This window comes from Calypte anna, chromosome 10, assembly GCF_003957555.1.
Source record: "Calypte anna isolate BGI_N300 chromosome 10, bCalAnn1_v1.p, whole genome shotgun sequence".
In the NCBI taxonomy this organism is placed as follows: domain Eukaryota; kingdom Metazoa; phylum Chordata; class Aves; order Apodiformes; family Trochilidae; genus Calypte; species Calypte anna.
Genome location: NC_044256.1, coordinates 22,018,628 through 22,033,225, shown reverse-complemented (window position 1 = coordinate 22,033,225; position 14,598 = coordinate 22,018,628). Strand labels below are relative to the sequence as shown.

Below are 14,598 nucleotides of genomic sequence, written 5' to 3'. Positions count from 1 at the left end.
TGTCTGGGGCTCACACTACGCAGGACCAGGGCCAGGGAGGGTCTGTCCAGAGGGTGGGGAGCCCACAGCCACCAGGCTGGGAATGTATGCTGGGAGGCCAAGAACCACCCCTGTGCTGGGATGTCACCTGCAGGGCAGGGAGGGAGGGGGTTGTCCCACCCTGCTCCATTCTGGGGAGACCCCCCTGGGGTAAAGCTGTGTCCAGCTCTGGGGTCCCCATCAGCAGAAGGACACGGAGCTGTTGGAGCCAGTGCAGAGGAGGCCCTGGAGCTGCTGGGAGGGCTGGAGCAGCTCTGCTCTGGAGCCAGGCTGAGAGAGTTGGGGGTGTTGAGGCTGGAGAAGAGAAGGCTGCAATGGGGAGACCTCAGAGCACCTTCCAGTGCCTGAAGGGGCTCCAGGAAAGCTGGGGAGGGACTTGGGACAAGGGCCTGGAGGGATGGGACCCTGCGAGGGGGAAGGGTTTGCAGCTGGGAGAGGGGAGATGGAGAGATCTTGGGGAGAAATGAGGGTGGGGAGAGCCTGGGAGAGGTTTCCTGGGGAAGCTGTGGCTGTCTGTCAGTGTCTCAGGTCAGGCTGGATGGGGCTTGGAGCTCCCTGGGCTGGGAGAGGTGTCCCTGCCCATGGCACTGGGTGGGATTTAAGGTCCTGCCAACCCAAATCCAGAGTCTGGCTGTCCAAAGGTTGGATGCTCCCGCCCCTGTGTCACTCGGACGAACCCCCTGCCCACTCGGGTCTCTGCTGTCCCTATCCCCACAGCCCCCCCAGTGTCCCCAGCCCTGCGCTCACACCAAGCATATAGTTTATTGACAGAACAAGTGGGTGACAAGGCGGTGGGGCGACAACCTTGACCCGGGGCTTGTCCCGAGTGTCGGTTGCCCAGGACTCCTCTGGCTGTTGGAGTTACGAGATAACTATCGGGACATGTCGCGAGGTGGAGTTACAGTCACTGGGCGAGCGTGGGGCGGGCGGGCAGGGCCGGCAAGCGACGAACCAGCAGCGCAGCAGCAATGGGGGGGGTGGGCACCGGCCGCCCCGCCCCCTGCCCGGACCCCCGCCCCCGGGTTTTCCTTTCGCGGAGCAAATACATTCCGCCCGGGAGGGCTCTTGCGGGGCCGCAGCATCCCCCCCACCCCCGCCCTGTGGGGGCCCCTCCGGCCCCAGCACCCGCCCTGCGTCCCCCAGGGATGGCAGAGCAGGGGTGGGGGGGCAGGGGCTGGGGGCAGGGGTAAGGGGGGGTTCGTGCTGTGCTCCCGGGGGGTTGCAGTGCCAGGACCGGGGAGGGGCTGCAGAGGCCGGCAGGGCTGGGCTGGGGGTGCAGCTGGGGGGTGGGGGGGTCCCCCGAGGGGGCTGGCAGGGTGGTGGTGCTGCTGTGTGGGGCAGGGGACAGCATGGAGGGGGCTTCATACCTGGAGATGCTCAGCCGGCCCCCCCTCCCTCCCCGTGCCCCTATCGGCCCCCCCCAGCCCCGTTCCCCTCCCTTGTGACCGCCCTCTTGCTGCGCTGCTGCCCCCCCACAAGCATTTCCCCCCTCACCCAATCCCTCCACAACCCCATGCACCTCTCAGCATCTCCATCATGGGCAGGGGGCACTGCTGCCCCCACCCCAGCCCCTGGCCTGGCTTTGCTCACACGGGGTAGGGGGGCAGCTTCTCCCCTGGCCCCCCCCGGCTCAGCTGCGTCTCCCCCTTGCTGGGGTCCCCGGGGCAGGGGCGATGCTGGGTGCATCCCCCATACCCACCCTGTTCCATGGCCCCCGAGAAGCGGTGAGGATGTGGGGGGCGTCTGGGGGGGGGGAGGAGGGGGGGGCGTGTGCAGGGGGCCAAGGCGGCTGTTGTGGGGTCAGACAGAGTCTCTGGCCGTCAGTGGGGCTGGAGGGGGAACAGAAGCAGGACCCATGGCAGTTGCCCCCCTACTCCAGGTAAATGTCCTCTGTGGGGCAGGCGTACTCCAGGTGCTCCTGGTAATATTCCTGAAACGCTCGGCTGCCGGGGGGTGGGGGGAAGAGGGGAGCATGGGGGGTCAGCGCTGGGGCCAGGACCTCACCACAGCAACCCCCAATATGGGCACTATAGCCCCCAAATCCCAATCCCCCAGCACCTAGACCCCCACAGCCTCCTGCTCTCCCAGGCCCCTGTACTCCCAAACCGCCTTCAACCCCAGCCCCCTGCACACCACATCCCAAGGACTCAGACCCCCCTAAACTGTGATCCCCCAGCACCTGGACCCCAATCCCCCTGCACCTCAAAACCCCTCACTTCCAGCCGCCTGCACCCTAAACTCCAACCCCCAGCACTCAGGATACCCCCAGCCTTCAGCCCCCCTAAACCAAGCCCCCCTGCACCCAGACCCCCTGGACCCTCAGTCCCCCGCACTCAGACCCCAACAGCCAGTGCTCCTGGGCCCCCTTGGCCCTAATCCCCCCTTCAATCAACCACCAAGAACCCCTGCACCCAGACCCCCTGCACCCCCATACCACTGCAACCCGAGACCCCCTGCACCCCCAGCCCCCCATGTCCCCTCCTGTCCGTGTCCCCACGTACCCGACGCACTCGGCCACGTGCCGCATGGATTCCTGGGAGACGAAGACGTGGCAGGCGAAGCGGCTCAGCACCGGGTGTTTGGTGATGAACCCGAAGTAGCTGCAGGGGAGAGGGGTGAGGGGGGGGACACCCACGGGATGGAGCAGGGGGACATGGCAGAGCACTTCAGGGTGCCCAGAGAATAAGTGGGGGTCCCGGGAGGCTGGGGAGGGGCTGACAGGGGGTGGGAAGAAGCCCCTTGGTCCCCTGGGCTGGGGGAAGAAGGGGGGGAGTCTCACCAGCTGTTGCGGGGGTGGCACCCGCAGAAGGAGATGTTCTTCATCTGGAAGAAGTGGCTGCAGCGCTCAAACTGGAACAGGAAAGAAAAGAGCCAGGGTGTGGAGCCAGGGTGCACCCCCAGACATCCCCCAGACCTCCCCTCACCTCCTCGTCATGGCTGTACTCGGTGACTGTCAGGATGAGTTTGATGCCCTGCAGCGTGATCTCCAGGTCACAGCTGGCCGGCGGGCGCAGGTGAACTGTCAGCTTCCTGGTGGTTGCAATCTGGGGGGAAGGGATGGAGGGTGAGGGAGGGCCTGCAGGGACAGGGAGGAGGGGGCCATGGCCCAGCCTCACCTTCTGCATGGCAGCACAGAGGATACCATTGCCCTGGTGGTAAGGAACCTCCACTGAGCCCAGGAACTGGACATTGAACCGCTCCACCCAGCACGGGTTCCTCTTCAGGCCTGGGGAGAGTTTAACACTGAGCCAGGCATCATCCTCCCCTCTTTTGGACAAGAATTCAAGATTCATAGATCTCACCCAGTGCCAATCCTGCCATGGACAGGGACCCCTTCCCCAGCCCAGGGGGCTCCAAGCCCCATCCAACCTGACCTGAGACATCCCCACCATCCACAGCTTCCCCAGGAAACCTCTCCCAGGTTCTCCCCACCCTCATTTCTCCCTGCCCAAGATCTCCTCTCCATCTCCCCTCTCCCAGCTGGAAACCCTTCCCCTCGGAGGGTCCCATTCCTCCAGGCCCTTGTCCCAAGTCCCTCCCCAGCTTTCCTGGAGCCCCTTCAGGCACTGGAAGGTGCTCTAAGGTCTCCCTGTTGCAGCCTTCTCTTCTCCAGCCTCAACACCCCCAACTCACTCAGCCTGGCTCCAGAGCAGAGCTGCTCCAGCCCTCCCAGCAGCAGCACCACATCTCCAGGGTCTGAAACCCCCCCAGGGATGATGGGGACTCCAGCCCTGCCCTGGGCAGCCTGGGCCAGGCCCTGACAACCCTTTCCAGGCAGAAATTCTTCCCCAGCTCCAACCTAAACCTCCCCTGGCACAACTTGAGTTGTGCCCAAAGTTCCTCTTGTCCCATCCCTTGTTCCTTGGGAGCAGAGCCCGACCTCCCCTGGCTCCAACCTCCTCTCAGGGGGTTGCAGAGAGCCACAAGGTCTCCCCTCAGCCTCCTCTGCTCCAGGATCAACACCCCCAGGGCCCTCAGCTGCTCCTCACAACTTCTCCAGACCTTCTCCTTTCTCTCCAGCCCCTTCCCCAGCTCCATTCCCTTCTCTGGACACTCTCCAGCCCCTCAATCTCCTTCTGCTCCTGAGGGGCCCAGAACTGACCCCAGGATTGGAGGTGCAACCTCACCAGTGCCCAGCACAAGGGCACCATCCCTGCCCGGATCCTGCTGCCCACACCAGTGGTGACACAAGCCAGGATGCTGGTGGCCACCTTGGCCACCTGGGCACACACTGGTCGTTACTCAGCTGGCTGCACACCAACAACCCCACATCCTGTTCCACCAGGCACTTTCCAGCCATTGTGCCCCAAGCCTGCAGCGTAGCCTGGGGTTGGTGTGACCTAAGGGCAGGACCCAGAACTTGGCTTTGTTGAATCTCATACAGTTGGCCCTGGCCCACTGATCTAGCATGTCCAGGTTCCTCTGCAGAGCCTTCCTACCCTCAGGTAAATCAACACTCCTGACAACTTAGGATCACCTATAAACTAACAGAGGGTGCACTTGATCTCCTTGTCCAAGAAAAATATTAAACAAGCCTGGTCCCAAAACTGAGCCCTAGGGAACAGAACTGGTGACCAATCACCAACTGGATTTCACTCCATTCCCCACAGCTCCCTGGGCCCAGCTATCAGCCAGTTTTTAACCCAGTGAAGAGTCCACCTGTCTGTGCCACAAGCCACCAGCTTCTCTAGGACAACAGCAGAGATCTTGTGCTGTGGAGCCCAGAACTGGACAGAGCTCACAATTCCCATGGCACAGGAGATGGTGTCCCAAGCCCCCTGCCCTCCTATGTGTCCCCGTGGTCCCCACAGGCTCCTACCAATGGTGTCCCTGGCTTGGCCAACCACCTCATGGGCATAGAAGGCAGGGAAGATGCCCCTCTCCCCGGTCCGCATGTTGTAGCCCCGGTACCAGTAGTCATCCTCCTCCAGCTCCACCAGGATGGGGTCATCCACATCCAGCTCCAGCTCATCCTCATGGCGTGGGATGAACCTGGGGGGGTGGATGGAAGGAGGAGGATGGGCGGGAGTGTCCTGTGCAACCCCCCCCGCAAGGTAACCATGGCCAGGCCATGCTCACTGCTCACCTGAAGACAGCACGGTGGGTCTGCTCCCGCTCCTCCCCGTTCACCATGCAGGAGAACAGCCCGAAGGACTCAGTGCCTGTGGAGGAGGAGGAGGCAGCCGTGGGGCAGCTGTGACGGCCGTCACCTGTGGGCTCAGCCCCTCCCTGGAGGATCTACCCCAGCCCATGGCCCTCTGTCCCCCAGCCCAGCAGCCCGGGGCTCAGGATCCTGTGAGGTGCTGGTGTTGGGGGGAGCCCATGGGCATCAGGCCCAGCCCCAAGTCCCCTGCAATCACTGAGCTACGCCACACTGTGCCATCTCACACCGTGGCATGTCATGGGGATGACGCCGTGGCCGAGGAGGGATGGTGGACAGCACACGTGGCAAGGCATGGTGTGACACGGCACGTCATGGTGAAGGTGACTTACTGGAGGAGCGAGAGGTGCTGTTGACGAAGACATTAAGGAACTTCTTAGAGAACTGAAGGTCAGCCTCAGGGGATGAGTCCTCAGAGGAGCTGTGGGCGTCGGGAGCCACCAGCCCGTCCCCGAAGGTGGCCTCATCCTCCAGGTCGCATCGGTCGCAGGCGGGGAGCAGATCGCTGCCATCGCTCAGCACCGAGGTGCAGCGCCGCAGGCTCACCAGCTCCAGCTGCGTGTGCTCGTCCACCACCAGCGTGTACTTCATCGAGTCGTAGGCCAGGGACTCATCCCGTGCCCCAGGGGGGAGCAGCACTCCCTCCTCCTCCTCCATGGAGTAGGTCATGGCAAAGCCACGGTTGGTCTTGGCGGTGGAGGTGTCCAGGGCGGGCGGAACGGTGCCAGGGCCCTGCCTCTGGGGCTCTAACCGGACATCATCAATCATGTCATCGGCCTCCAGGACACCTGAGTCCAGCTCCCTCTCCATGGCCCAGTCTGGCGGGCTGCTGGCCGGCGGCACGGTGGCGGTGGCCTCACCGGCGGGAGACCCCCGCAGCGGGGTGTGGGGCGGCCCGGGGCGGCCACCCAAGGTGGACAGGACCTGGGTGGCCGGTCCCAGCCTGTCGAGGGCCACGGGGCGCCCCGGGAAGACGGGGGCGATGGTGTCATTGGTGGGGTTGCTCAGGAAGAGGAAGGGTCCCAGGTCCTCGGCAGGCGGCTCCGGGTCGGCGCCCAGGGCTCGCTCATCCTCGGTGCACTGCAGGGAGCTGCGCAGCGTCTCCATGTCCACCAGCTCGATGGTTTGCTGGCAGCTGGGCAGGGGGGGCTCCTCCCGGCCCACCGGGGACTCCCGTGAGACGGGGTCCCCCTCCAGTGCCTCGCTCAGCATCTCAGGCTCCAGGTCTGAGGCCGGGGAGATGGTGTCGCAGAGCGAGTGGGTCTGCTGGAAGCACTCGTCTGGGCACTTGATGGGGTAGGAGCCCTCTGAGATCATCTTGTTCACCAGGTTGCTGAGCAGCCAGGGCGAGTCTGAGTCCTCACTCAGGTCAGGCTCCGACTCCGAGTCGGAGTCGTACTCACTGTTGTCCTCCTCATCTGCCTCGGGCATCAGCTTGGGCCCCACAGGCAGGTAGAAGGAGCGTCGGATGCTCTCCAGGCTGTGGTCTGGGTCGATCTTCAGGTCCAGGGGGCTGGAGACGGAGACATCGGTCTGGCTGGGGGGGGCGGAGGAGTCGCCCGGGTTCAGACTGTCGTAGTAGTTCTCCATCTTCAGCTCCACCAGGCTCTCCCTCCTCACCACGCCACGCTCTGGGAGGTCTCTCTCCAGACTCTCCTCCTCCTCCTTGCCCTTGTCTAGCAGCAGTGAGTCCTTGATGCCCAGCAGGCCAGGAGCCTCCAGCTCGGTCTCCAGCTCGGCCTCGGAGGCTGGGGAGCTGGCCTCCTCGATGGAGTTGGTGAGGTGGGAGGACCTGCCGCTGCTGCTGGCACTGCTTAGGTCCAGCTCCGTCTCCGAGATGGAGGAGATCATGTTGCTGACCAGGCGCCCGCCGGCAAAGGCCGCCTCCAGCTCCCCTTCCACCTCCGAGTCAGAGCCGGGCGAGCTCAGCTCTTCCCCATGTCGTCCGCCGGGCAGGAAGGCCTTGGGGGTCCTGCTGGTCATGTCGGCCTCGATGCCAGGGTCAGAGGACGGCGAGGTGGTCTCGGAGGAGCCTGAGGGGTGTCCGCGCACGCCGGCCGCCCGGCCGGGCTGGGCACCTTCCCCATCGGAGCTGAGGGGCTCCCCCAGCCCCCCGGAGGTGCCCGTCACCCGGGCGTCCTGCCGCGGGGGGACGGCCCCAGTCCCCACCTCCTCCCGGGGCTGGTAGGGGGGGACTGCGGGGGACCCCAGGCTCCCTGGGACACCCCCTTGGCTGGGCACCCGCCTGTCGTGGCCACTGGTGGCCCGGGGCAATGAGCCCATAGTGGGGCTGCGGGTGACCGCTGGCCCCGGTGGAGATGGAGCCAGGCGAGGAGGTGGGGGGCGGCGGGGGGCGGGGGGCACCGAGGAGATGAGATTCATGTTATAATCCTCCCCTGCACCCGGGGGCGGGGGGCTGCGGTGGGCAGGGGGCTGGGGGCTGTTGCTTTGCAAGTCCAAGGGGGAGGGTGGCATCGAGGCGAGGGTCCGGCCGGCCCCCCCAGGGCTCAACCCCTTCGGGCTCTCCAGGCAGGGTCCATCTTGGATGCAGGCATGGGGGGATGAGTGTCCTGCAGGCAGAGCCCCCCCGTCAGCCCCTCCATGACACCCCCCAGGCTGTGGGACCCTGGGGACAGCCCACCCCCACCCCACAGCCACCCACCAGACCAGGACCCTCAGGGCAGCCCCACGCTGCCCCACAGCCCCGCTCCGTGCCCCCCACCCTTCCCCCCACTGACCGGTGTGTGAGGAAGAGGAGGAGGAGGAGGAGGAATGGCGCAGGGCCTCCTGCCAGCTGGGGCGTGGGGCGGGCGGCGGGAAGGTGCCATTGTTGTTCAGGGTGTCCTGGGAGAGCAGAGCAGGAGGGTGGGTGGGTGGGTGACACGGGAGGGGACAGGGGTGGCCCAGAGCAGGGAGGGGACATGCAGGCAGCTGAGCCCAGGGAAGGGACGCGAAGGTGTCCCAGGGCGCTGGCATGGGGGGGGAAGACAGGGTGCCCTGTATGCAGGGCCAGGGGGGTCCCCAGGCTGGCCGGGATCCTGCAGGGATGCCCCTCGGGACTGCTGGGTGCCCCCCGACAGCCTGGCACCACCCGGGACACGTGCCCAGGGGCTTATCAGGATTAGGGCCACCACGTCCCTGGGTCCCCTGCCCGGCCAGCCACAGAGCCAGCCCCAGGGATGCCACGCTGCCCATCCCGCAGGGCCCAGGGACAGCAACGGGGACAACGTGACAGCACCAGCGGGACCCCACGGGACCCCCGGCACGAGGCCCTGCCCTGCCCTGTCCTATCAAGAGCATGGGCTGAGGCCATCAAGCAGGACCCTGGTGCCACCCCCAGAGACCCCCCCAGAGACCCCCATCCCCGGCTGGGCCTGGCTGCCCCATCCAGCAGGGGATTAATCCCAAGGGGAAGCATGGGCAGGTGGTGATCGGTAATCCCGAGTGGGGATTAACCAGCAGGGCTGGGACACGTGCTGTGGGGCACGCAGGGGGGTCCAGAGATGGGTGACAGGGAGACATGGGGCTGGGCACCCCATCCTGCGCTGGTGCAGAGGGGATGGAGAAGGGAGCACTGGGATCACCAGGATCCACTCCCCAGGCAAAGGGATGGGGCTGGATTCTGCATGGCAGGGGCTCAGCTCACAGCCAGGGGGGGGTCAGTAGGATGTGGCTCTCCTGGGGGGGTCCCGAACATCCCCCTGAGCCCCCCGGTTCCATGGCAGTGCAGTGATATGTGGGGGGTCAGCACCGCACATGTGTGTGTGTGTGTGTGTGTGTGTGTGTGTGTGTGTGTGTGCCAGGGGACACACAGACAGCCCCGAGTCTGCTGGGACCCCCCCGAGCAGGAATTTCCCCCAGCATGGAAAGCCCCTCAGCCCATCCCCAGGGAGGGGAAAGGAGGGGCATGGTGTGCACCAACACCCATGTGTGTGTGGCCCTGCACATGCAGCCACATATGTGCACCCGTGCACACACAGCTGTGCACACACAGCCACACACACCCCCACGCACAATCTATGCATACGTGCCCACTCGGGGTCACCCCATGACACCTTGTTCCCCTCTGACACATGGGGACGGGGACGCCCTCCCAGACATCCCCCCCCAAAGCATGCAGATCCCCCTTGTCCCCGTAGATCTGCCCCCAGTGCCCCTGCTCAGCCCCAGTCTCCATTTCTCCCCCTCCCTGCCCCTCGTGCCCACTACCCAAGGACACCAGAGCCCTCAGCCCCCTGACCATGGGCAGAGCCCCTCCTTGGCTGCCTCACCTGGGTGCCAGGGGTGGTCAGGTTGAGGGTGGTGGGTCGGTGCTTCTGTGTCTCCTCCAGGGCGGGTGAGGGGATGGGTGAGGCTGAAGGGGATGGGGGGGCTTCCAGGTCATTGCCTTCCTCTTCCTCCTCCTCCTCCTCCTCGTTGTCATCGATCATCTCAAACTCCTGGAAGTCATCCTGGAAGGTGCAGACGGGGTGTGGCTGCTCCCCCCGCTCCAGTACCAGGCAGTCCTGGGGACACAGCACCAAGTTAGGGACCACCCTACTCCCCCTCGCCACGGCCACCACTTCCACCATCCAAGAGGAAGGGGCCCTGTGCCAAGGACCAGGGACCCCCCAGCTCCCAGCCTGGCCCTGCCCATCCTGGCCCCAAACCCAGTGCTTCAGCCCACCCACACGTCTGCCCAGTCCCCCCAGTATCAGACAGAGCTGGGGACAAGCTGTGAGCAGGAGCCACCTGAGCCACAAGAGCCACAGGAGCCATGGCAGCTGCCAAAGCCATGGATATCACCAGAGCCAGGGGAGCCACCAGAGGGTGCCTGGCCAGCATGGCCAGCACAGTGCTGGCCACCCATGGTCCCTGTAGCCACCCACAGGGATGTGATGGTTGGCCTGGGGTGCTCTGCCCCCCCCTTGCACCCTGCATTTCATCCCCCAGTCACCCAGTCCCAGGGCCCTGCTCCCTCTGCTCTGGGAGGGGTCATTGCCCCCCCTGCCCCACGGGACCCCCACCACCTTCTCATAGTGATCCGAGTCATAGTTGAGGCCGATGCCACAGTCGTCCGTGATCTCCGACAGGTCCTCGTCATCGAACTCCTCCAGGCTGATGTCCTGGGGGGGCCTGGGGACAGGGGACAGGGGCCCAGGGCTGGGGACATCAGGGCTGGGGGATGTCAGGGCAGAGACCCTCCAGGCAGAGACCCCCCACCCAAGTGGTTCTCCAGCCTGGGGGGTGCCAGTGACCCAGCAGTTCCTGCAGGGATCTGGGGATGGGAGGGGGGGGGTCAGGCCAGAGCCCCCAGACTGGGCAGGATTTGGGAAAGGGCTTGAACCACTGGGGGGATGAGTGAGACGGGGGGGCAGTGCCCGGGCACATCAGGGATCCCTGGCCCACCCCCCTCAAGGTCCTCCCAGCCCAGCAGCTCCAGGACCCGAATGGGTCTGGGACCCCCTGCAGGGGGTGTCATAGCACCCACCCCCAAGCCCTCTGGGCTGTCCCCCTGCCCCAAACACTCCCTCTGCAGCCCCTTGCCAGGGGTGCTCATCCCCACTTCCCAGGGAGAAAGATTTCCCCTAATCCCCTAATTCCCAGAACTAGGCCACCCCCCCCCCCCCCCCCCCGCCCACATTCCCCGATTTGGGACAAAAACAGCAGAGCCGGGGGGGGGGGAGGGTACACAGGACAGTGACCATGGGCAAGGGGGTACCCAAAGCACTGGGGGGAAGAGTCCTGGGGGTGTCAAGGATCCCTGAGCCACCCAGGGGGATGGTGGGAGGGCAGGGACTGCACAGCCATGAGACCCCTGGGATGGGACCCCTGTTGCAGGGGCTCGGCTCCCACCCCCCTTCATATGGGGGGGGCACAACCCCAGCCCCCAGACGAGGGGATACGCAGGAGAGGGGTTGGGGTCCTGCCCCACACAGGGGTCCTGTCCACCCGTGGCTGAGCTGCCCAGGGAGGCTGAAACCCCCTCCCACCCATGGGCAGCGACTGCTGTGACAAACCACAGCTGATGTTTCTGGGTCACAGGCTGCTGGTGCTGGGGGGGGGGCATGGTGGGATGGGGCCACCACAGCACAGGATGGGGCCACCAAAGGCATGGGATGGGGCCAGCACATGGGCTGGGGCCACCACAGCATGGCATGGGGCCACCATGGCATGGGATAGGGACACCAAAACAGGGCATGGGGACACCACAACAGGGTATGGGACCATGGGATGGGGACACCCTAGTACGGGATGGGGCGACCACAACATGGGATGGGGATGTCATAGTGGGATGGGGTCATCATGACATGGGATGAGGCCACCATGGTGGGATGGGACCTTCACAGTGGGATGGGACCACCAAGGTGGCAGGATGGGGCCCAGCCCTGCAGCCCCCCAGAGGGGCCCAACCCAGCTCCCCAGCAGCCCCATCACAGCAGGCATGGGGTACAAGGGGCCCTGGGAGGTGCTGGCAGCCCCCAGCCCAAGCCCATGGTGGCAGCTGGGCCCCCAGATGCTCCCAGGGAGGTGGATGCAGACTCTCAGGGACCCACCCCAAGCCTGGGACTGTCACCCAGGGCTGGGACACCAGACCAAGGGACAAGCCCTGTCCTACCCCCCCAACAGCACCACCTCCTGTCCTGACCCCTGCTGCTCCTTCCCTCCCGGGCCAGGGGATCTCCCCCAGCCCCCAGCCCCAACCAGCTGGGCACCACTGCCCCGGGGGTCCCTAGGGACCCAGTTCACCACCCCCCGGTTTGGGCGGCACACGCGCCAACCGAAGTCACCACCCCGGTGCTGGGGGACACTGGGGAGATGGCCAGGAGACAGCAGGGGACACTGAGGGGATGGCTGTGGTCACTGGGGGACACTGAGGGGATGGCCAGGGTACGCTGGGGGACAGTGGGAGGATAGCTGGGGATGCTGGGGGGATGGCCATGGGACACCGGAGCAATGGCTGGGGACACAGGGGATGTGGCCATCCCTGTCCCTCCCCAGGCTATGAGGACCCCCAGGGCTGGCAGATGGGTCCCCAGGGTTGCAGGGCCCACCCCCAGGCTGCCCCCCCCTCCTCCGGGGGGGGGGCAGTGTGTCAGCTCCAGCTCTTGGGGCACCCACAAAGGGTCTTCTGGGGGGGGCCCGGGGGTGGAGGACAGGTTGTCACTGTCCCTGTCTGGAGAAGCAACGATTTCAGCCCCCGGGGACCGAACCCTCTGGGAGGAGAGAGTGGGGCAGGAGCGGGGCGGGGATCCCAAGGGTGCTGCGGCCTGGCCTGCCTCTCACAGCCCCCCCGGGACAGAAAGAGCAGGGACACCCCGGGGACAGCGCGGGGACGGGCAGAGGGCGGGGGATGAATGGGGACAACAGCGATAAGGACACGGCCTGGACCCCCCCGGAGTCTCCCCGGCAGAGGCCGTGTTGTCCCCACACACCACCCCCCCGCCACACCACTGTATGCAGGCGGGGACACCCCGGAGTCCCGCGGCGAGACTGGGGACACGCGGCTCAGGACACACCCCGGGGACACGTCCCCTGTCCCCCCCACTCCCTGGTGCCCCCAGGCCCTCCCCAGCCCCACTGCGGGGGTCCCACAGCCCCGCACCCCACTGCGGGGTCCCGCCAAGGTCAGGCGAGGGGGTGGGGGGGCCAGACGTGTTCCCCTCCCCGCTCCGCAAGCCGCCCCCCCGTCGGTGACAGCGAGGGTGACAGTGACCCGACACAGCGAGGATGGGGGGGGACTGGGGGACACGGTTTGACCCCAGCGGGGACAGTGGGGGGGGAGACGCAACCCCCGGCTCCACCGGCCTTGGGTGGCTGCGTGTGCGTGTGTGCCCCCCCCCCACACCCCGGACCGAGCCGCCCCCTCCTCCGGGACCGGCACCGACCCTCCCCGGGGCCGCTGCGGCGGTTCGGGAGAGACAAAGAGGCGGCGGCTCCCCCCGCAGCGGCGGGATGCGGCGGTACTGGGGGGGGGGGAAGAGAGCCCCGGGGCGGAAAACAGAGCCCCGGAGTGGGGGGGGACACAACGACCCTGAGCCCAGGCCGGGGGGAACCCAAAGCTCTGGGTTGGGGCGGGACCCTGAGCTCTGGGCTAGGGGGACAGGAAGACCCCCGAGCCCCAGTGCCCCCTCCTAAACCCCCCCGGGAGGGAGCGGCCCATGGATGCGGGGGGGGGGGGGGGGGGGGGGATGCGGCCGCGGCTGCTGCGTCGTTAATGCCGCGTGCGGGGCGGCCTATCTCTCCCCAGCCCTAGGGAACAGCAGGAAGAGAGAGGGGGGGGGGCAGGACCCTCCCCCACGATCCCCCCCATCCCCCCTCTCCCCCACCTCAGGACCCCCCATCCCCCATCCCCCTCCCTGGCCACCCCCGGCGCGGCCAAGGGCGGTGCATAGGGAAGGGCATCCCCGCATCCCCATCCCCGCAATGCCCCCCCCCCCCGCCTCAGCCCCGCGGCATCCCTAACCCCGCACCCCCCCGGGCCGGGCTCACCTGCAGCCGGGGGGGGAGAGCGAGTGGAAGGTGGAGAGCGAGAACATCTCGGCGCGATCCGCCATCTTCTCCCGGCCGGGGCTGCGCCGGACTGCGGAGCTGCGGGGGGAGCGCGGGCGGGCGGGGCGCGGGAGAGCGCTATGGGGGGGGGGGGGAGGATGGGGCCGAGGGATGCCGAGGAGGGAGGTGTAGGGAGGGAGGAGCCGGGAGAGGATGGTATAGGGCGGGAGGGGTGGTATAGGGAGGGGGTGGCACAGGGAGGGGGTGAGGGGTGTTATAGAAGGGGAGTGGCGGGGGTGGTCTCAGGGGTAGAGTCGGAGCGGCGAGGGGTGGTATAGGGAGGAGAATGGCGTTGGGGGGGGCTGTAGGAGGGAGGCGGGGGAGGGGGTGGTATAAGGGAGAGATCGGGGGGTGGTATAGGGAGGAGAGAGGGGGTGTGAGGTGTAGGAGGGCGGGGAGTGGCTATAGGCAGGAGAGCGCGGGGGGGGGGGTTGGTATGGGAGCCGGGGGGTGGTATACGGAGGGGCGGGGGGCGGTATAGAAGAAGTGTGGGGGGTGGTTATAGGGAGGGGAGCGGGGTGGTATAGCAGAGGGCGGGGTGTAAAGGGAGGGGTGCGAGGGGTGGTATAGGCGGGGAGGGGGCTCCTAGAGGGAATCAGGGAGGTGCTAGGGACTCTCGGGGAGGGGGGGTGTATAGAGGGGGAGCAGGAAGGTGCTGGCTGTCCCTTTGGCGGAGAGCTGAGGCTGTATAAAGGGGGAGCGGGGGGGCTGTATAGGGGGGTACAGGGGCTGGACAGGGTGGGACATGGGGGTGCTGTGTGCGGAGAGGTGGAGGGCTGGGGGAGCGCTATAGGGAGGAGCGGGGCGCGTGGAGGAGGTTCAGGGACTCCAGGGAGCTGTACAGGGGGATGGGGGCATAGGGAGGG

At 66.6% G+C, this 14,598-nt stretch overlaps 1 protein-coding gene across 1 annotated transcript; it reads right to left on the bottom strand.

The window, feature by feature from the left end:
- Positions 1–1,773: 1,773 nt before the first annotated feature.
- Positions 1,774–13,780, bottom strand: MAPK8IP2 (mitogen-activated protein kinase 8 interacting protein 2). The gene is made up of 12 exons (XM_030456675.1): positions 13,673–13,780; positions 10,210–10,315; positions 9,472–9,705; positions 7,939–8,044; positions 5,533–7,770; positions 5,126–5,201; positions 4,859–5,031; positions 3,156–3,265; positions 2,964–3,083; positions 2,819–2,889; positions 2,541–2,639; positions 1,774–1,982 (listed from the first exon to the last, which is right to left on the bottom strand). Exons 1-12 carry the CDS (start codon positions 13,735–13,737, stop codon positions 1,910–1,912), a joined length of 3,471 nt encoding a protein of 1,156 aa, XP_030312535.1. The 5' UTR covers positions 13,738–13,780; the 3' UTR covers positions 1,774–1,909.
- Between the last annotated feature and the right edge of the window lie 818 nt (positions 13,781–14,598).

Excerpts from the sequence above, each read along its gene's own strand:
- MAPK8IP2 (XM_030456675.1), bottom strand. The coding sequence starts at position 13,737 with ATGGCGGATCGCGCCGAGATGTTCTCGCTCTCCACCTTCCACTCGCTC. Across the intron at positions 7,771-7,938 it reads CTCCTCTTCCTCACACACCG|GACACTCATCCCCCCATGCC; the intron begins GTCAGTGGGGGG and ends CTCTGCCTGCAG. Across the intron at positions 2,640-2,818 it reads TGCCACCCCCGCAACAGCTG|CTACTTCGGGTTCATCACCA; the intron begins GTGAGACTCCCC and ends TCTCCCCTGCAG.